The following is a 22,347-nucleotide window of genomic DNA, read 5'->3' on the forward strand; positions in this document are numbered from 1 at the left end:
CGAAATTACTTAACTCTGCCATATAGTGTGAAAGCAACCATAACAATATGTAAGTGAACAGGCATGGCTGTGTTCCAATAAAACTTTATTTATAAATGCAGGCAGCGGGCCAGATGTGGCCCTTGGGCTGTGGCTTGCTGACCTCTGCCCTAGGCTCCCATCTGTGGGCTGTGCTCAAGGCTGACATTAGCTGGTATGACATCAACTGGTATGGCCATATTGGTTGTTAAAGAAAAAAAACAAAGTATTTTCCTATCAGTTGGTGAGAGTCACTGCCTTAAGACCCTCAAGCCCTCTGCATGGGTTCCTTGGACTTGCCTGTCATCTTAGCAGCTGTATGGGAACAGGGTGCAGTGGAAGGACCCTGCTCCAGTGTCACCTCTAGTGTCTAATTCTGATTGGTCGGTAGCGATGCCATTTGAATGAGTATTTTGACAAATACTCCTAATGGTATCTATTTGCTAAAACTGGTTTTAAAGTTTAATTTCTACCATACCATGAGTTCCCTGTTGGGAAATTCTGTTTTCACTTTTTAGAAAAACGTTTGCTTGATTTGGTAGTCGGTAAAAAAATGTTTCGTAGCTTTCAGTCGGGCTCACCTATCTATCAAAGAACGGATGTCCTTGGATGCCTGAGTGGTGATGTGACAGCTGATGTTTTCTTGCTTCAGGCCTATATGGACACTCTTCAGACACAGTGGAGCTGGATTCTTCAGATCACCAAGTGCATTGACGTTCACCTCAAAGAAAATGCTGCCTACTTTCAGGTTTTTATGCTTAGTAGTAATTTAATTGTCGTTTACGTCCTAATACCTTATTTTTTGGGATGTATTTTTTTAAAGCACCAAAAACAATCTTCAAAATATTTTACAAATACCATTTATTGGCTTTCAGTTTAGAGGAGCACAGACTGGTAACCCGGGCACCAGTCGCTCAGATGTCTCTTGCTGTCCCATGAGTTAATATCGTTTCTTTAGCCACCTGTTAAATAGACTCTGGGAAGGTAGTCCTTGACATGGAAATGCTAGATGTTGCTGTTTACTGACTGCCTTTTCATTAACATGTGATCACGCTCATCTTCAATAGTTTTTTGAAGAGGCCCAGTCAACCGAAGCCTACCTGAAGGGCCTTCAGGACTCCATCAGAAAGAAGTACCCCTGTGATAAGAACATGCCCCTGCAGCGCCTGCTGGAACAGATCAAAGAGCTGGAGGTATCATCACAGAGCAAAAACAGAGAGAATACTGATTACTTGGTGTGAAATTTCCTTTGGAAAAGCATACTTTAAATTCCATCCACATAGGCTTTTCACACAATGATAGTCTTTCCTGCCCACTCAATTCACGGCTATGTAGCTTCCGAAGTGGCTCATTATGAAAGGTCCCGAGAGTCCCTGCCCATAGAGGAATTTGTAGCTTTTTGGAGCTCCTACAAGGATAGCAATTTCTTATTTGTCATGTCGTAGCAGCTGTATTGGTGGCACTTGCAGCTCTTCTCTGAAATTCACAGAGTATCTATGTGATGAAAATACGATCTTATTTGCAATTGCAGAAAGAACGAGAGAAAATCCTCGAATACAAGCGTCAGGTACAGAACTTGGTAAACAAGTCCAAGAAGATCGTGCAGCTGAAACCACGGAACCCAGACTATAGAAGCAACAAACCCATTATTCTCAGGGCTCTCTGTGACTACAAACAAGACCAGGTGTGCACTCGGTTATTCAGAATGAAGCCCAAGTTTTCCCTTTCTTTACACAGAGAGTTTTGCCAATAGAGGGAGTCGAGTTTAATCCAGGTTTCAGGGAGCAGCATAGAAAATGCCTTTCTTTCATACACAAAGCAGCAAGCTGTGGAAATGCAGTAGCTCTGTTCTAAGTCCTAGCAGAGTTTTTAATAATTAGGACAGCGGTTATTTATAGACTATTTATTTTATTTTATTTTTTGGTAAAGATTTTATTTATTTGAGAGAGAGAGAGAGAGACAGAGAGTGGGAGCGGGAGGAGGGGCAGAGGGAGAGGGAGAAGCAGACTCCCCGCTGAGCAGAGAGCCTGATGAGGGGCTCGATCTCAGGACCCTGGGAGCATGACCTGAGCCAAAGGCAGACGCTTAACAGACTAAGCCACCCAGGCGTCCCTAGACTATTCATTTTAAGTCTTAATACTTCTTCTAATATGCAAAACTTTATTTGTGATTACCCTTTAAATCTTAAATTTTAAAGTCTTTAAATTTCTTGAAAGATCTTTGAATTTCTGACATAAAAGAAATGAGAAATGTGACCATTATGCTGCATATGAAGTGACTATCATTGCAGATTTTCTGCAGTCACTGAGCCCATCAACTCTGCGGGCTCTGCAGTAAATACAAGCATCTACATGGAAAGATGACTTGGTTTTGCTAGTTACTTATGTAATTCCCACAGCTCTGATTTCTTATAAAAATTACGGAGGGTTTAAGAAATACGATCAGTTGCTTAGATAAATGTTCTAAAACAATGGAATTTATTCTGGCAGGAAAAAATATTTTTCCTTGCATGGAAAGGAGAAGTTGAAATAGAGATTGAAATATGTAAATATCAAGCTTGTCACATTTCACCAGTGAGGATAGTTGTCATTTTCGAAGTGTACCCCTTTCAAGAAGCTATGGAGTTAATTTAAAAAATAAGGTGTTTGGATGGTGGAGTTAATTTAGAAAGTTGTTTTTCTGGGGACCTGATGCCAGAATTTCTTGTTTTTACTTCTAAATTTTAAGAGTGAATGCATGAGGCAAGTGACTTCGCATAGTAAATCTAAAATGTAAAATATGAACTCAAAAATAGGAAAGCTATGGGGTGGATTTTTGCTTTGCAAAAGGATTTCTCACTTTACTGATGGATTCCCCAGGCTGTCTTTGGAAAGTTACTTTACCTAATTCACTTTATACACACCTTTTAGGCTCTGGTGCATTATTTAAAGCATCAGTATTGTTGGGATGTATAAAGATCATCTTCATTTAAAGAAAAATAATAAGGGGCACCTGGGTAGCTTAGTCAGTTAAGCATCTGACTCTTGATCTCGACTCAGGTCATTATCTCATTGTTGTGAGTTCAAGCCCCATGTTGGGCTCCACACTGGGCGTGGAGTCTATTTTAAAAAAATAAAATAAAATAAAGAAAAATAATAAGGTAAAAGCGCAAATGGTTTGCACAGTTTTATCTCTATTTCTCTCTTTGAGAAAAAAAGATAAGCATGTGTACTCATGAGTAAAGCCAAAACACGGGCCACTTGCCTTACAGAAAATCGTGCACAAAGGGGATGAGTGCATCCTGAAGGACAATAATGAGCGCAGCAAGTGGTACGTGACGGGTCCTGGAGGTGTGGACATGCTCGTCCCTTCTGTCGGTCTGATTATCCCTCCTCCGAATCCTCTGGCCATAGACCTCTCTTGCAAGTAAGTTGTTGAAGTTTCTAGTAGCCACAACGTGAATGCAAGTGTAGAGAAATAGGGCAAGTGCTTATACGAAAAACACATACTCTTTTTCACTAAAATCCCCTCCCTTGAAAAAAGGAGCCACAGGAAGGTCCCCTTGCATTATTATGTGACTTTATGTTGAATATTCTATAGTTTTTATTGGAAGGTAAAAGAGAATGTCTGACTGTGTACAGGGACGAGAGGAAACAATTCTTTTTTTTAAAATAGTAAATATTTAACGTGTAAATATTAAACAACACACTACTGCACAAGCAGTGGGCCAGATAAGAAATCAAATGGCAAATCAAAATATGTCTCAAAACAAAAGAAAAAACCCCACAATATTCCAAAACCTATGGGATGCAGCAAAAGCAGACATTACAGTAGAAATTTACCTGTGAATGCTTGTATTAAGAAAAAAAGTTCAAATAAACAACTTAACATTATACCACAAGGAACCAGGAAAAGAAGAAACCTAGCTGAAATTTAACAGAGGAAGGAAAGAACAAAGAAAAATCAGAAATAAATAAAATCAAGACCAGAATAAACAATAACATAACATTGAAAGTAATAACCAGTTTTTCCAAAAAGAGAAACAAAATTGGCAATGCTTTAACTACATTAGCTAAGGGGGGAAAAAAAGAGAAAAGACTCAAAAATCAAAATGAGAAATGGAAGAGAAAACAGTATAACAGTTAACCACAGAAATACATAGTGTGATAACAGATTACTCTAAAGAATTATATATTAACAAATCAGATAACTTAGGGGGGAAAAAAACCCAGATAATTCCTAAAAATGCACGAGTTACCAAGACTGTATCATGAATCTTGAATCCAAGTAATAGGAAATCTTCATAGACCAATAACAAGAATGAAAGTTGAATTAGGAATCAAAAATCTCCTGGCCCAGAAAAGCTCAAGACCACATTAAAAATACATACTTTATGACAATCTTTATCAAAATCTTACAAATAATGGAATAGAGGAAACACATTCAAAATCATTCCATGAGGCCATATTACCCTAACCAAAGCAGGATAAAAATACAAAAACAAGAGTCTAATTTGTCCCATATAAATACTGTTACTCCGACTTTCTTTTGACATCCATTTGCATAATAAATGTTTCTCTACCCCCTCACCTTCACTCTGTAGCTGTTAGTCTAAAATGATTCTCTTGTAGGCAGCGTATAGATGGGTCTTGTTTTTTTTTTCTTTTAATCTGTTCTGACACCCTATGTCTTTTGGTTAGAGCATTTGGTCCATTTATATTCAAAGTAATTATTGATAGATATGTATTTATTGCCATTTTATTACTTGTTTTGTCATTGTTTCTGGAGATATTCTCTAATCCTTTCTTGTCTTTGTCACTTTTTGTTTCTCCTTTGCACTCAAAGAGTGTCCTTTAATATTTCCTGCAGGGCTGGTTTAGTGGTCATAAACTCCTTTAGTTTTTGTTTGTCTGGGAAACTATCTCTCCTATTCTGAGTGACAGCCTTGCTGGATAGAGTATTCTTGGCTGCAGCCTTTTCCCATTCAGTACTTGGACTATATCATGCCACTCCCTCTGGCTTGCCAAGTTTCTGTTGAGAAATCTCCAGCTAGCCTTACAGGTTTTCCCTTGTAAGTTAAGGACTTCTTTTGTCTTGCTGCTTTGAAGATTTTTTTCTTTATCACTCTTTTGCGAATTTAATTACAATATGTTTGGTGTTGGCCTGCTATTGTTGATTTTGATGGGAGTTCTCTGTGCCTCCTGGATCCAGATGTCTGTGAGGAAACAATTCCTACCATGTATCTTGAAGGCATTGTTTCAGAGTTCTTCTTCCCTTTTTAGACTATCAGTAGTTTTGCAGTTAGCCACAAATATAAAATGCCCTTCATAGAAATACCTGCTCATCAACAGGCAGGTAGAGCATTCATTGTACCGATTGTCCACGGCAGATTCTTGTCCACCTTTTATTATGGAAATCCTCAGCCATACACAGAATAAGGAAGGTAGCATAAACAAGCCCACGTGCTCACTTCCAAGCTGCAGTAGCCATCAGCATCCCATGAGCGGTTTCTCCCTGTCATCCTGCATGGTGTCAGACTTCTGTCTATTAAAAAGTTGCTGACAAACAACACAAGAACAAAGAAATGTATATTTTGACCCAAAGTGAATTACCTCTACTAATGTCGTTCACTGAGAATGAGCTTTTGGGGAATAACTTAGTCCAGATGCATTGAAATGTTGAGTGTTTAAAAAGTAGACATTTGCCCATTACTCTGTTAGTTCTTAGGGACTCCAGTGTGTTTTCCCCTTGTGCCTTCTAGGATTGAGCAGTACTATGAGGCCATCTTGGCTCTGTGGAACCAGCTGTACATCAACATGAAGAGCCTGGTGTCCTGGCACTACTGCATGATCGACATCGAGAAAATCAGGGCCATGACCATCGCCAAGGTATATCCTGAGGACCACTCGGGCTGCCTGGAGGAGGCTCCATGCTGCTCCCGTGGTCCCTAGGCAGACCTAGCAGTGCAGCTGATGCTTTTGTATCTCATCAGGAGAGTTAGCTCAGCCTGCCTGAGTGGTTAGGGTCCATCCCACATAGAATGGGAGGGATTCACAAGTGGTTGGCTCTGGTACAAACAGAAGTACAAATTAAAGTTCCCTGACAAGCCAGAAGTACCGTGGAAAAGGCATGTAGTCCTGTAATACCCTGGATCTTATTCTCCTTTGATGTGATGGAAAGCTAGGTCATAAATTATCAACTGGATATCACAAATAAAAGGTGGGATAGAATTCTTGAAATAACACCCAGAGCATTACTTCTCTAGATCAGGGGTTTTCAAGTTATGGTCTGAAGAATCCCAGCTTAAGAGGGTCCTCTAGGGATGACAGGACCAGCAGAGGGGAGAGAGGCTCAGAATGGATACATCTGGTGCTCCCCCTTACTCCCCCTTTTCTCTTTTCAGTCAGAGCAGCTTTGCTATGATCTGCTTTAGATTTGCGACTTCTGAGTAATATTTCCTTTGGTGAATAAAATTCTGCAGGAAAAAAATAGACAACCCAGTGCTCTGGCTCTGAGGAGCAATCTTGGAATCCTCAAGGACCTTTTATACCTTTTTTTTTTTTAAGATTTATTTATTTGAGAGAGAGAAAGAGAGAGAGAGAGCACAAGAGGGGGAAGGGGCAGAGGGAGAGGGAGAATCTCAGGCAGACTCCGCACTGAGCGCCGAGCCTGACGTGGGGCTTGACCTCACAACCTTGAGATCACAACCTGAGCCGAAACCAAGAGTCAGGTGCTTAACTGACTGCGCCACTGAGGAGCCCCAAAGACCTTTTCTATCTTAATCGGCCTTTGAAAGTATTGCCTTAAGTCCCCACTAGCATAGGGCTTTTTCCAGCACTCTTCTTGGTCACCCTATGGGGACAATCAAACACTCCTGCCTGGTTTACTTCCAGCTGAAAACGATGCGGCAGGAAGATTACATGAAGACAATATCTGACCTTGAGCTGCATTACCAAGAGTTCATCAGGAACAGCCAGGGCTCGGAGATGTTTGGAGATGATGATAAGCGGAAGATGCAGTCTCAGTTCACGGATGCCCAGAAGCACTACCAGACCCTGGTCATACAGCTCCCTGGTCACCCCCAGCACCAGACAGGTGTGCAGCGTCTTTCTCTTTGTATCCACCACACACACAGCTTTAACAGAAAGTAGTTCACTTACAACTAGTTTCAGAATCACTTCTTCGGGAAATAACATATCAAAAGTCACCTATACACTACATTTTCAGAATCAAATCAAAGGAGGGAGCTACAGTTTGCACAGTATGGGTATTTTTTGAGGCCAAGCACCCTTCCAGCTAGGAATTCTCTGATTTTTGCTGCCCTAACATGTTTTTACAGTAACCACAACTGAAATCACTCATCATAGTTCCTGCCAAGATCTCAACCATAATAAAGTGATTGAAACCAACAGAGAAAATGACAAGCAGGAAACATGGATGCTGATGGAGCTCCAGAAGGTTCGCAGGCAGATGGAGCACTGTGAGAGCAGAATGACCCTTAAAAACATCCTTCTAGCAGACCAAGGGTCTACGCACCACATCACAGTGAAAATAAATGAGCTCAAGGTGGGCATCCAGTACTGTTTTGCCTCATTCCAGCTATATTTGAATTTATCTGCAAACTAATTAAAAAAACTACTGGTTTAAATATTTATAGAGAAGAAGCACTAATTTTCAAGAAAACAGGCTTCTGGCAGGATTTCTTTTTTTCTCTCCCATGCCTCCAAATTTGTAGAAGGTTACTAGGCTGGGGATTAAGCCACCTTTGTGTTGGTTTATGGGTTGCTGAACCAGGCTACAGTGTTTCCCTTTGTGGGACATCGTTGTACTTCATTCATTTTTAAAGTTTTCATAAACATTAATTTGGTTGCTGTCTGAAACCACCTGTGATACGGGCTAAACAGGTGGAATTATTATAGACAGGAGACTGACACGGAGAGATTTGATGGGGCAGGGGAGGGGGGACTGGTAAAAGCTCAAAGCCATGGACAGAGCTGGGGCTGTAGCCCCAGTGTTTTAACTCCCCTCACCGGGATCTTTTCTGCTCAGCCACACCTGGGCACCACATTAGGAAATGCAAGGTATATATCCTAAGAAAGAGGGCCATGTTTACACAGTGCCGATAAGGCCTCCCTGAAGAAGGAAATGAAATGTCAGCTCTGTCTCTTGAGTCTTTTCCATTTAGTGGACTTGTTCGGGACAAAAAATGATGATAAGAATCAGACAATTAAATCTAGCAATTTCCTTCTTTTTTTGAACAGAGTGTGCAGAATGATTCTCAAGCAATTGCTGAAGTTCTCAACCAGCTCAAAGATATGCTAGCGAACTTCAGAGGTTCAGAAAAATACTGCTATTTACAGAATGAGGTATTTGGACTGTTCCAGAAACTGGAAAACATCAATGGTGTTACAGATGGCTACTTAAACAGGTAAACGCGACTGACCTCGATCACAGACATTTTGCTGTTCTCAAGCTTCAGTTTGTCAGACTTCATTCGCTTTCTATGCTTGACTCACTGTGGCCTTGTCTTCCAGTTTCTCGGTTCACTACAGGCTTACTTACACTCTTCTGTGCTTCTGAGAGAGGGTCCTCTAGCCTCGGTGTTCATTCCACCGTGGTGAGATCTAATGCATCTTACAGCTAAGGTATATCTGTAATAGCCAGGACTTCGAAACTTCAGTGAAGGCGCAAGGGCTGTCTGAATCATGGTGCAGGGGCAGAGGGAGGGAGTTTATTCCTCCTGCAGCTTGTAAAATGGGCAAAATGAATTTTTATTGGCTTTAACGTTCTTTCATTAGTAGTGGCCAGAGCCAAACCTTCAAAGGCTAATTACATCACCGGCAATGTTCTTGGCCTCCTTGGCTCTTTACAGCTTGTGCACGGTGAGAGCTCTACTCCAGGCTATCCTGCAGACAGAAGACATGCTGAAGGTGTACGAAGCCAGACTCACCGAAGAGGAAACCGTGTGCCTGGATCTGGATAAAGTGGAAGCTTACCGCTGTGGGCTGAAGGTAACCGAAGTTATATCCTGTTATCACAGTGCCCCGGGTTATGGGAAATAATGCAGGACTGCTCAGTCCCCAATCCTGAGGCTTCACTAAGTTTTTATGAGTCTTGAAGATTCCTGGATTTCACTGGCCATACATGGTTGACGTCTGTCTTTATCTCTAGGACACTGTTTTCCAAAGCGTGCTAGTAGGAACTATGTGCATAGGTAATTTGTGGTGAGATTAGTTTGGGGAATGCAGAGTTGAACCTAATTAAACTGGTTTCTTTACTACAGGACTTCTCTTCCTCTTCAAGAACGTTCATATGTGTTATAATTATTCAGGAATGGAATAGAGTATGGTATTCAGCATTCGCAAACAAATGAATTTCTCACACCGAATCTTTTATTAATGGGGTAGCGTAAGGAACTAGATCGTGGACATAAATATTGGAAAATGCAATCAGTAAATACATCTTCCTGGATTGATCATCACTTAAAAATAACAAGTATTCCAAGAGATTAATTTGTACTCTTTTCTTTCTCCTGTGACAGAAAATCAAAAATGACTTGAACTTGAAGAAGTCCTTGTTGGCCACAATGAAGACAGAGCTGCAGAAAGCCCAGCAGATCCACTCCCAGACCTCACAGCAGTATCCACTCTATGGCCTGGATCTGGGCAAGTTCAGTGACAAAGTCACACAGCTGACAGACCGCTGGCAAAAAATAGATAAACAGATAGACTACAGGTGTGCCAACGTCTTTCCCTGCTTTCTTCCCATTTGGTTGTTCCAAGATAATGTCACTTGAAGTAATCACTATAAAAGTAGTGGTTTGGTTTGGTGTCTCAGGTAGGCACAAGGGGCTCTCTGTTCTTGGACTGCCTGGAGGTAGCTTTGTTGGCAATGGGAAGTAGCTAAATCACAATAGACCAGCTTGAATCAACCCATATCAGGTGCTCTCCAGGCTCTTAGGAAGAAGCGGAAGCCATTGATCAGTCTCTTTTGGGCCCTGTAAACTCTTGTTAGGACTGTTGGAAGGAGTAGATGCTTTGAGTGAGTGTTCTTCTGAAATGTAAGAAAATTACATCTTATACAAAAGACATGCCTTATTCCAAATGAAGGTTTAAAAGTATCCTGAATTTTGATGTAGTTCCTTTTAGTAACTACTTTTTGAAAACATCTTTATTGATCAAAACCAACCAAACAAACATCTTTATTGGCAACTAATTCACGTGTCATACAGTTCACCCATTGGAAGTATACAGTCCAGTGGATTTTAGTGTATCAGAAAGGTGTAACCATCACCACAATCAACATCTACAACATTTTCTTTCCCCTACAAAAAATGCCCCATTCCCATTAGCAGTCACTCCCCATTACCTCCCAACCCTCTGGCCCCAAGCAACTGCCTGTCTTCCCTCTGTCTCTGTAGATTTGCCTATTCTGGACATTTCCTATGACTGGCATCAGACAATGTGTTGTCCTTTGTGACTGTTTTTCCCACTCAGCATAATGTTTTCAAGGTTCCTCCCTAGTGTGGCATGTATCAGTCCTTCATTCCTTTTTATGATTGAATAATATTCTATCATATGGCTATACCACATTTTATTTATTCCTTCATCCGTCGATGATTTTTTGGCTATCATGAAAGATATCACTAGGAACATTCATGTAGAACTTTTTGTATGGGTGTGTGTTTTCAGGTCTCTTGGGCATGCAGCAGGTAGAATTACTGGGTGATACTGTGTGATATCATGTGATAACTCTGTTAAATGCTTTCAGGAACAGTAGCATTGCTTTAATAATTTTATCCTGTTTCTCCAGACTGTGGGACTTGGAGAAACAAATTAAGCAACTGAGGAATTACCGTGATAACTATCAGGCTTTCTGCAAGTGGCTCTATGATGCCAAACGCCGCCAGGATTCCTTAGAATCCATGAAGTTTGCTGACTCCAACACAGTCATGCGATTTTTGAATGAGCAGAAGGTACAAGCCAATTTCTCATTCCCTTAGATAACGCTGGGTGTGAGCTGTGTTTTCCTCTGGTTTTCATAGCAGTACCTAGGTTCGAAACGATATTTAATATTACTAGTTCATTTTGTGAATGCTTGCAGAAGGCCCAAAGGGGGAAAAAAAAACAATTGAGATACAAAGAAATCAATTATGAACTAGAAATAATGTAATATTGTAGCAAAGTATCTTTACAAATTGAGGTGTTAGGATCAGAAGAGAGCACAGATTAGAAAGTTTCCTCTTAGAGAAAAAAAGTTGAAGATTTCGTGCTTCTCTTTTCTGAAGAGAAAACATGCTCATCTCCTAAGGTTTAACTGTGAGAACGTGAGGTCATTGAATGTAGAAATAAACTGAGGAAAAACAGTTGTTCGACAGTGAAATAACATTTGTGTAAAATTATTTATACACTTTGATGTTTATAAATACTTTATTTTTTATATAGAACTTGCACAATGAAATATGTGGCAAACGAGACAAATCAGAAGAAGTACAAAAAATTGCCGAACTTTGTGCAAATTCGATTAAGGTATGTTAGCTTCGACAAAGAATGTTGGCATTTCTTTTTTTTTTTTTTTAGATTTTATTTATTTATTTGACAGAGAGAGTGAGAGAGCACAAGCAAAGGGAGCAGCAGAGGGAAAGGGAGAAGCAGGCTTCCCACTGAGCAGGGAGCCTGACACGGGGCTTGATCCCAGGACCCTGAGATCATGACCTGAGCCGAAGGCAGATGCTTAACCATCTGAGCCACCCAGGTGCCCCGAATGTTGGCATTTCATCAAGAATAAATATTAACTGTGTTCGCTTCAGCAGCACATGTACTGAAATTGGAATGATACAGAGAATATTAGCATGTTCCATATTTTAAAAATCTCTATTATTAACTGCATTATTTTCTGATTTACTTTAAAGAGCACACACCTTTTTTTTTTTAATTTTAAAGATTTTTTTTATTTTTTATTTTTTAGAGAAAGCGCATGTGCATGCACGTGTGTGAGCAGGGGGAAGGGCAGAGGGAGAGGGAGAAAGAGAATCCCAAGTAGACTCCAGGCTGAGCACAGAGCCTGATGTGGGGCTCGATCTCAGGACCTGAGCCAAAATCAAGAGTCAAATGTTTAACAGACTGAGCCACCCAGGCACCCCAAAGACTATAAACTTCTTGAGGATAGCAATTATGGCTTTTATGTATTCTTTCCTGAACAGGCCGTAGAAAGTTTGTTATCCATTAACTTGAATTCATTGCACATTGGCAGTATCTGCGGGAATGAGCTGGTCTTCATTCTTTACACTGGTAGTATGTGCAAAAATCTTCATTTGGTATATAAAGATGCACTACTTGGTTTAATAATGTAATATTAGCTACTTGGACACTATCAGTACATGACAGCCTTTGGGCTTGGTCATTAGAAATACGGCTTGATGATTTAAAACCGTGGAATTGTAGCTGTCAGTGACTCTTTTAAGCCCATTAGGTAGGTTTATCTTAAACTTTTTTATTCGGCAGGATTATGAACTCCAGCTTGCATCATACACCTCAGGCCTGGAGACTCTCCTGAACATACCTATCAAGAGAACCATGGTGCAGTCTCCCTCTGGTGTGATTCTGCAAGAGGTAAATATGTTATTACATGTTTCTTAGTTGCCCCTCCTGCATCTTCTCTTTTCCCTGTCCCCTTCCTGTCTTCCATGCAGACCCGGAATGCACCCCTTGTTACAGTGTATCCATTCAAAACAGGTTTAATAGCAGGTTATGCTCCCTTAGAGTGAGCCATCAATACCTGATGCATTTTAGGAAATGGTCAGTGGAAGTCTGTATCTAGTGTTTCTATGCTAGAATCTTTGCAGAAACTGGGCTTAAGTTCTAGGTTTAATGAGGGAGGCTTTTAACAAGTGGAAAGTGTCTAGTAGATTTTTTAAAAGACAGCTTCTTCCCAAAGATGTCAGAGAACATCACCTGTCAGATGGCTTAGGAGAAACACCCTAGAGTCATGATTTTGGAATACAATGTTATCAGCCCTTTGCTTTGTTGTACTTCTAGATTTTGTAATTAGCACACATGAATGAAGGGAGTTCACTCTTTAAATTATCTTTTCAATTTTAAATTATAATTTCTTTCACTCCTTTTTTTGCAAGGCTGCTGATATGCACGCTCGGTACATAGAACTACTTACAAGGTCTGGAGACTACTATAGATTCTTAAGTGAGATGCTGAAGAGTTTGGAAGATATGAAGGTAATTTATTTACTTTATTTACTTGGAGGATCAGAAAAGAAAATGGAATAGAACCTTATTATTATTATTGCCTCGTTATAACCTGGATTTGGACATACTCACTGGTATATAGTTTGTTCGTAAGTCAGGTGTTAGTTCTGTGATCCAGGACACTGCTCTGAATGGAGTTAGGTAATATTTACAAAATTCTAGCTACTTTACCTTACAAAAAAACCCCAGTAATTTCCTTTATCGTTTGGTCAAGTGCTTTGCTTTATTTGTTTGTGTGTGTGTTAAATTAAGGAAGAGAACATCCTGGACTGGCTGGATTTGGATTGTTTTATGTTGAATAATTATTTCATTTACTCCTCATTTCTAATACACACATTGAGTTTATATGGAAACTTTCTACCTTGAAATAAAGGAAACAATTCATGAAATCTCAAGCTTTTGATCTTGGAAAAAATTGCCTCATTTACAGACGAGGCAAGGGAAACTCAAAGGTGTTCTGTCATTTGCTAAGATTGTACAGAGAGTTGATGGAAGAATTGTGATGGGAATACAGATAGCATGCGTTTTTGTCTAGTATCTTTCCCCTCATATCACTTTATATGTGTGCTTCTGTGTGTGTGTGTGTGTGTGTGTGTTTGTGTGTGTGGTGTGTGCATGCACGTATGCAGGCGTGTAAAGAGAAATGAGACCACATGATGGGCTTACAACGTGAGATGTTTTTCTTTCAACCTAATTTCTGCTTTTGTTTCCCCAGCTGAAAAATACCAAGATTGAAGTTTTGGAAGAGGAGCTCAGACTGGCCCGGGATGCCAATTCTGAAAACTGCAACAAGAACAAATTCCTGGATCAGAACCTGCAGAAATACCAGGCGGAATGTTCCCAGTTCAAAGCCAAGCTCGTGAGCCTGGAGGAGCTGAAGAGGCAGGCGGAGCTGGATGGGAAGTCAGCGAAGCAAAACCTGGACAAGTGCTACGGCCAAATAAAAGAACTCAATGAGAAGATCACCCGGCTGACTTACGAGATTGAAGACGAGAAGCGGAGGAGGAAGGCCGTGGAAGACAGGTTTGACCAACAGAAGAGTGACTATGACCAGCTGCAGAAGGCCAGGCAGTGTGAGAAGGAGAGCCTTGGCTGGCAGAAAATGGAGTCTGAGAAGGCCATCAAGGAGAAGGAGTACGAAATAGAAAGGTTGAGAGTTCTTCTGCAGGAGGAGGGCGCCCGGAAGAGAGAATATGAAAATGAGCTGGCAAAGGTAAGAAACCACTATAATGAGGAGATGAGTAATTTAAGGAACAAGTATGAAACAGAGATTAACATTACGAAGACCACCATCAAGGAGATATCCATGCAGAAAGAGGATGATTCCAAAAATCTGAGAAACCAGCTTGACCGCCTCTCGAGGGAAAATCGAGACCTGAAGGATGAAATCGTCAGGCTCAATGACAGCATCCTGCAGACCACTGAGCAGCGGCGGCGGGCTGAGGAAGACGCCCTGCAGCAGAAGGCCTGTGGCTCGGAGATGCTGCAAAAGAAGCAGCATCTGGAGATCGAGCTGAAGCAGGTCATCCAGCAGCGCTCTGAGGACAACGCAAGACACAAGCAGTCCCTGGAGGAGGCTGCAAAGACCATTCAGGACAAAAACAAGGAGATTGAGAGACTCAAAGCTGAATTTCAGGAGGAGGCCAAGCGCCGCTGGGAATATGAGAATGAACTGGCTAAGGTAAGAAACAATTACGATGAGGAAATCATTAGCTTAAAGAACCAGTTCGAGACGGAGATCAGCGTCACCAAGACAACCATCCACCAGCTCACCATGCAGAAGGAAGAGGACACCAGTGGCTACCGAGCCCAGATCGACAACCTCACCAGAGAAAACCGCAGCCTGTGTGAGGAAGTAAAGCGGCTGAAGAACACGTTGGCCCAGACCACGGAGACTCTCCGGAGGGTGGAGGAAAACGCCCAGCAGCAGAAGGCCACCGGCACCGAGGTGTCACAGAGGAAACAGCAGCTGGAGATCGAGCTGAGGCAGGTCACTCAGATGCGCACCGAGGAGAGCGTGCGATACAAGCAGTCATTGGATGATGCTGCCAAGACGATCCAGGACAAAAACAAGGAGATAGAAAGGTTAAAGCAACTGATAGAGACGGAAACCAGCACGAGGAAGTGCCTGGAAGAGGAGAACGTGAAGTTGCAAAGGGCCCAGTATGAGCTGCAGAAAGCGAACAGCAGTGCGACCGAGACGATCGGCAAGCTGAAGGTTCAGGAGCAAGAGCTCACTCGCCTGAGGCTCGACTACGAGAGGGTCTCCCAGGAGAGGGCTGTGAGGGACCAGGACATCGTGCGGTTCCAGAGCTCTCTGAAGGACCTGCAGCTGCAGAAGCAGAAGGTGGAAGAGGAGCTGAGCCGGCTGAGGAGGGCCGCCTCAGAAGACTCGTCGAAAAGGAAGAAGCTGGAGGATGAGCTGGAAGGCATGAGGAGGTCTCTGAAGGAGCAGGCAATAAAAATCACCAGCCTGACGCAGCAGCTGGAGCAGGCGTCCATCGTCAAGAAACGCAGTGAGGACGACCTCCGGCAGCAGAGGGAAGTGCTGGACGGCCACCTGAGGGATAAGCAGAGGACCCAGGAGGAGCTCCGAAGGCTCTCCTCTGAGGTCGAGGCCCTGAGGCGGCAGTTGCTTCAGGAGCAGGAAAGTGTCAAACAGGCTCACCTGAGGAATGAGCATTTCCAGAAGGCAATAGAGGATAAGAGCAGAAGCTTGAATGAAAGCAAAATCGAAATCGAGAGGCTGCAGTGTCTCACAGAGAACCTGACCAAGGAGCACTTGATGCTGGAGGAAGAGCTTCGGAACCTGAGGCTGGAGTACGACGACCTCAGGAGGAGCCGGAGTGAGGCGGATAGTGACAAAAACACGACCATCTCTGAACTCAGGAGCCAGCTGCAGATCAGCAACAACCGGACCCTGGAACTGCAGGGGCTGATTAATGATTTACAGAGAGAGAGGGAAAATTTGAGACAGGAAATTGAGAAATTCCAAAAGCAGGCTTTAGAGGTATTCACAAATATTTGATCACAGCTTCCCTGTCTTTGAAATCCTTCACTCCACTTTCATCTCATCCCGGCTGTGCTCGGCTCCTGGGATTGGCTGCTCACAGACACTCTGCTTTTTCTGTTTATTGCTCTTCTGCTATCTGTTGTAACCCGGGCCACTGCTTTAAAGTGATCTCAGTGCTGTTTGCCCTTCTGTTCTCTCCCTGAGTCGATGCCAGTCTGTGCGGAACCTCTGTCTGGCCAGGCTTTTCAAACATCAGCAGGGGTACAACAGCTCAGAGTTTGTCTTCTGAATGTTCCACTCTATTTTCTAGAAGATAGCTTTTGCTTAGTGAGCTCTGACCTGCACTTTTCATGGAAATTTTTCTAAATAAAAGCCATATCAAAGGGGTTTTCTATGCAATTTTAAAATCACTTTTTCTTTCTTGCTTACGTGATTTTTCTGCATGCATTATTCTATTCTCTTTTGATCTAACCCTCATAGGTTTCTTTTTGATTGTCTTTTCTTCTTTTAACCCCTAATTTAAAAATGCCTTCTTGAAGTTCTAATACATTTGACTTCTGTAGACAATATTTGTGTGGGGCTGGGTGTGGGGTGCATATATGTCCACAGATTTATTTTGCTTTATTAAACATGTTAGTATAGTTGTAACAGGTGGGATGTAGGTGTAGCAGGGGGACAAAACTCCCCATCTTTTTTTGAACCATAATCCCTATTAAGAACAAGAGAGGTCTACAACTTCTCCTAGTTCCTTCTAAAAAAAAAAAATAGTTAAGTATGAAGCCATTTATCAAAGTGGCAACATATATCTATGGAATTTTTTTTTTCATGAATTTGTAAGATAAAATAGCAGCATAGCCAGGGAACACAGAGGAAGGGCAAATAAGTAAATAAGTTTCCTGTTTTTTTTTTAACGTAGAAGAGATTGAATTACGATCACCGTATGATACAGTCAAAACATTATTTCTTCCCATTTCTCTCTTTTTAAATTCCAGGCATCTAACAGGATTCAGGAATCAAAGAACCAGTGCACTCAGGTGGTGCAGGAAAGAGAGAGCCTTCTGGTGAAGATCAAAGTTCTGGAGCAGGACAAGAGCAGGCTGCAGAGGCTGGAGGATGAGCTCACTCGCCTGAAGACAACGCTGGAGGCGGAAAGCAGGCTGAAACAACGCCTGGAGTGTGAGAAACAGCAAATCCAGAATGACCTCAATCAGTGGAAAACCCAGTATTCCCGCAAGGAAGAGACCATTAGGAAGATCGAGTCGGAGAGAGAAAAAAGCGAGAGAGAGAAGAACAGCTTCAGGAGCGAGATGGAGAGACTGCAGGCAGAGATCAAGAGGATCGAGGAGCGGTACAGGCGCAAATTGGAGGATTCCACCCGGGAGACGCAGTCGCAGTTGGAAACAGAGCGCTCCCGCCTCCAGAGGGAAATTGACAAGCTCAAGCAGCGCCCCTACGGGTCCCATCGGGAGACCCAGACTGAGTACGAGTGGACCGTTGACTCCTCCAAGCTGGTGTTTGATGGACTGAGGAAGAAGGTGACGGCCATGCAGCTCTACGAGTGCCAGCTGATTGACAAAACAACCTTGGACAAGCTGTTGAAGGGGAAAAAGTCAGTGGAAGAAGTTGCCTCTGAAATCCAGCCTTTCCTTCGGGGTGCAGGAGCTATTGCTGGGGCATCTGCTTCCCCCAAGGAGAAGTACTCTCTGGTGGAGGCCAAGAGAAAGAAACTAATCACCCCAGAATCCACAGTCATGCTCCTGGAGGCCCAGGCAGCTACAGGGGGTATAATCGACCCCCACAGGAATGAGAAGCTGACTGTGGACAATGCAATCGCTCGGGACCTCATTGACTTCGATGACCGTCAGCAGATATACACCGCAGAGAAAGCTGTCACTGGTTTTGATGATCCGTTTTCGGGCAAGACGGTCTCGGTTTCGGAAGCCATCAAGAAAAATCTGATCGACAGAGAAACCGGAATGCGCCTGCTGGAGGCCCAGATTGCTTCAGGGGGTGTGGTGGACCCCGTGAATAGTGTCTTTCTGCCAAAAGATGTAGCGTTGGCCCGTGGGCTGATTGACAGAGATTTGTATCGGTCCCTGAATGATCCCCGAGATAGTCAGAAAAACTTTGTGGATCCAGTCACCAAAAAGAAAGTCAGTTACATGCAGCTGAGGGAACGGTGCAGAATCGAACCACACACTGGTCTGCTCTTGCTGTCAGTGCAGAAGAGAAGTATGTCCTTCCAAGGAATCAGACAACAGGTGACCGTCTCTGAGCTGGTAGATTCCGGTATATTGAGACCATCCACTGTAAATGAACTGGAATCAGGTCAGATTTCTTATGACGAGGTTGGTGAGAGAATTAAAGACTTCCTTCAGGGTTCAAGTTGCATAGCAGGCATATACAATGAGACCACGAAGCAGAAGCTTGGCATTTATGAGGCCATGAAAATTGGCTTGGTCCGACCTGGTACTGCTCTGGAGTTGCTGGAAGCCCAAGCAGCCACTGGCTTTATAGTGGATCCTGTTAGCAACTTGAGGTTACCGGTGGAGGAAGCCTACAAAAGAGGCCTGGTGGGCATTGAGTTCAAAGAGAAGCTCCTGTCTGCAGAACGAGCGGTCACCGGGTATAATGATCCTGAAACAGGAAACATCATCTCTTTGTTCCAAGCCATGAACAAGGAACTCATTGAAAAGGGCCATGGCATTCGTTTATTGGAAGCGCAGATCGCGACAGGCGGGATCATCGACCCGAAGGAGAGCCATCGTTTGCCAGTTGACATGGCCTACAAGAGGGGCTACTTTAATGAGGAGCTCAGTGAGATTCTCTCAGATCCAAGTGATGATACGAAAGGATTTTTTGACCCCAACACAGAAGAAAATCTTACCTATCTGCAACTAAAAGAAAGATGTATCAAGGATGAGGAGACAGGGCTCTGTCTTCTGCCGCTGAAAGAAAAGAAGAAAGAGGTGCAGACATCACAAAAGAATACTCTCAGGAAGCGTAGAGTGGTCATCGTTGACCCAGAAACCAACAAGGAGATGTCTGTTCAGGAGGCCTACAAGAAGGGCCTGATAGATTATGAAACCTTCAGAGAACTGTGTGAGCAGGAGTGTGAGTGGGAAGAAATAACCATCACTGGGTCCGACGGCTCCACCAGGGTGGTCCTGGTAGATAGGAAGACAGGCAGTCAGTATGATATTCAAGACGCTATTGACAAGGGCCTCATTGACAGGAAGTTCTTTGATCAGTACCGATCCGGCAGCCTCAGCCTCACTCAGTTTGCTGATATGATCTCCTTGAAAAACGGTGTCGGTGGCAACAGCAGTGGTATAGGGGGTGGTGTCAGTGATGATGTGTTTAGCAACTCGCGACACGAGTCAGTAAGTAAGATTTCTACCATCTCCAGTGTCAGGAACATAACCATCAGGAGCAGCTCTCTGTCCGACCCCCTGGAAGAATCGAGCCCCATTGCAGCCATCTTTGACACAGAAAACCTAGAGAAGATCTCCATTACAGAAGGAATAGAGCGGGGCATTGTCGATAGCATCACTGGTCAGAGGCTTCTGGAGGCTCAGGCCTGCACGGGCGGCATCATCCACCCAACCAGCGGTCAGAAGCTGTCACTTCAGGATGCAGCCTCCCAGGGCCTGATTGACCAAGATATGGCCACCAGGCTGAAGCCCGCCCAGAAAGCCTTCATTGGCTTTGAAGGCGTGAAGGGAAAGAAGAAGATGTCAGCAGCAGAGGCAGTAAAAGAAAAATGGCTCCCCTATGAGGCAGGTCAGCGCTTCCTGGAGTTCCAGTACCTCACTGGAGGCCTTGTTGACCCGGAAGTGCATGGGAGGATAAGCACAGAAGAAGCCATCAGGAAGGGGTTCATCGATGGCAGAGCAGCTCAGAGGCTGCAAGACACCAGTAGCTATGCCAAAATCCTGACCTGCCCCAAAACCAAGTTAAAAATCTCCTATAAGGATGCCATGAATCGCTCCATGGTGGAAGATATCACTGGCCTTCGCCTTCTGGAGGCTGCCTCTGTTTCATCTAAGGGCTTGCCTAGCCCTTATAACATGTCTTCTGCCCCAGGCTCCCGCTCAGGATCCCGCTCCGGCTCTCGCTCTGGATCCCGCTCCGGCTCTCGCTCTGGTTCCCGCAGTGGGTCCCGGAGAGGAAGCTTTGATGCAACCGGGAATTCTTCCTACTCTTACTCCTACTCCTTTAGCAGTAGCTCTATTGGGCACTAGTAGTCAGTTAGTTGCTATTTCCTTGGCTTCATTTATGTGAATTTTCACTTTACTAAATACTTTACTAAAAGAAAACCTAGTGCTTGCAGTATAGTGATAGAGCTTTCTATGATTAAGAAGACATAACATAACCTTGGTTGAAATCAAATAGTAAAGTCTATTCTGGCTTTTTATCTTCTTAGCTCACCCGAAGTACGTAACGCACTGGATGTAGTGTGTATGAAGTGACAATCAGTTGTAAGGATAGCACAAATTGAATCTAGAGTTTGTTCCTTCTGTGTTTAGATTTTTGATCGATTCTTGTACTTCTTTTGGCCTATAATACAGATTTCTGTTCTTGGAGATGAAATTAAGCTGATCATGGATACTTTAGTCATCATTCTGTTTTTCATCTAAATATTTCCATTTTCTATATTAGGAGAAAATTCTCTCTCCCATTCTCCCTAGAATACTCCACCCCAAACCCAAACATTTTGGAATGAGTCTCCTTTAGTTTTAGATTGTGGATTGTGTAACCTATATATTCTTACATGCACCTGTTTGGTTCAGCATTAATTTGACTATATGTGAGTGATAGCAGCAATCTTTGCTTCTCTTTGGTCAAAGTTTTCTGTTTATTTTGCTTGTCATTTACTATGTACTTTAAAAAGGTGTCTTTATGAAGTTTGCTATTCTGGCAATAAACTTTTCGACTTTTCAAGTTTTTGCGTTTTGATTTCATATGTTTATACACACAAGGTAGTTATCAGCATCTTTCTGTTAATTGTACAATATGTCTAAAACCTTCTGTTTACTAAGTACCTATTAAGACCATTAAAAAAAAAAAAAAAAACGTTTAGTCCCGAATTCTTGCTAGAAGTTGGTCTTTTGTAGTTTCTCCAACATTTCTCAAGTGCCGATTGTATGCAGAGTCCTTGGAAAGAAGCCTGTGTCCAGGCCACGGGTCAATACCCAGTTCTTGTTTATTCTGGACAATAAGTTCTAAGGAGCATGGGCAAAAGTCAGCACAATACCATTAGAAAAAAAAAGAAGTGGCTCAGATGCCATTCGGGTAGTCTCCAAATACGTGGGGTTTCATTTTGTCCCCTAAGAGGAAAGAATTGTCCTTGAACCTATAAAAACGAGTCCTGAAGAAGTCTTGGCTCTCTGTTGAAGGACAATGAGATCTAAGCCTATTCTTTGTATCAAAGAGAAACTTTTGAAATTCAGACATTTGTCATTAAATCAACATGACCTTACTGAATACTTATTATGTCTAGTATTAGGCTAGGTACTATGAGGATTCAACAGAATTTACAAGCCCCCTGACTTCGAGACATTTGCAGCCTGGGTGGGGACAAGAGATACATATAAAGCAATCAGAGGGACAGCTTTCATATATCAGCAATATGTGTTAATATACTCAAACATTTTATAGCATAGATTAGAAAATAGGCAAACAAATGAGATGCTAATTGTGAAGAACAAAAAAGATCATATGTAAGATAATTGTTGGGGGCTTTTGGGACTTTGGGTGAAAACAGCATTCATTTCCTCCTTGTCCTACCTCCTTTTCTTCTCCTTGCTCCCCTCCCAAGCTAGAGGACTTGTAATTAACTTCATTCACTAAGTATTGAGTTCTGTGTGCTACACATTGTTCCAGAAGCTATGAATTCCATGGTAGAAACAATGTACAAAAATAGCCCTTGTAATATAAAAGGAAGAGAAAAATATGTGGTAAATGCTGTGTTGGGCAAAATGAAGGAAGATCTTCATGCTGGAGCTAGGAGACTGTATCAGTCAGCTTGGGCTGCCATAACAAGATGCCACAGACTACGTGACTTAAATTCATT

General features: G+C 42.7%; 1 protein-coding gene across 2 annotated transcripts in view; it reads left to right on the plus strand.

Annotated features, from left to right (window-relative positions):
- LOC113926679 (desmoplakin) overlaps positions 1–21,215 on the plus strand; it is a 44,466-nt gene extending 23,251 nt beyond the window's left edge. Inside the window, exons 9-24 of one of the 2 annotated variants that reach the window (XM_027601932.1) lie at positions 671–766; positions 1,086–1,211; positions 1,550–1,702; positions 3,269–3,423; positions 5,759–5,885; positions 6,891–7,092; positions 7,337–7,563; positions 8,259–8,425; positions 8,870–9,008; positions 9,539–9,732; positions 10,810–10,972; positions 11,442–11,525; positions 12,501–12,608; positions 13,130–13,228; positions 13,974–16,268; positions 17,264–21,215. In XM_027601932.1, coding sequence (XP_027457733.1) covers positions 671–766; positions 1,086–1,211; positions 1,550–1,702; positions 3,269–3,423; positions 5,759–5,885; positions 6,891–7,092; positions 7,337–7,563; positions 8,259–8,425; positions 8,870–9,008; positions 9,539–9,732; positions 10,810–10,972; positions 11,442–11,525; positions 12,501–12,608; positions 13,130–13,228; positions 13,974–16,268; positions 17,264–20,515 — 7,587 coding nt within the window. In that variant the 3' untranslated portion in view covers positions 20,516–21,215. The remainder of the gene's footprint in view (positions 1–670; positions 767–1,085; positions 1,212–1,549; positions 1,703–3,268; positions 3,424–5,758; positions 5,886–6,890; positions 7,093–7,336; positions 7,564–8,258; positions 8,426–8,869; positions 9,009–9,538; positions 9,733–10,809; positions 10,973–11,441; positions 11,526–12,500; positions 12,609–13,129; positions 13,229–13,973; positions 16,269–17,263) is intronic. The other variant, XM_027601933.1, reaches the window with a different exon arrangement.
- The last annotated feature ends 1,132 nt before the right edge of the window (positions 21,216–22,347 follow it).

The sequence above is a fragment of the Zalophus californianus genome, chromosome 7 (assembly GCF_009762305.2).
Source record: "Zalophus californianus isolate mZalCal1 chromosome 7, mZalCal1.pri.v2, whole genome shotgun sequence".
NCBI classification, from domain to species: Eukaryota; Metazoa; Chordata; class Mammalia; order Carnivora; family Otariidae; genus Zalophus; species Zalophus californianus.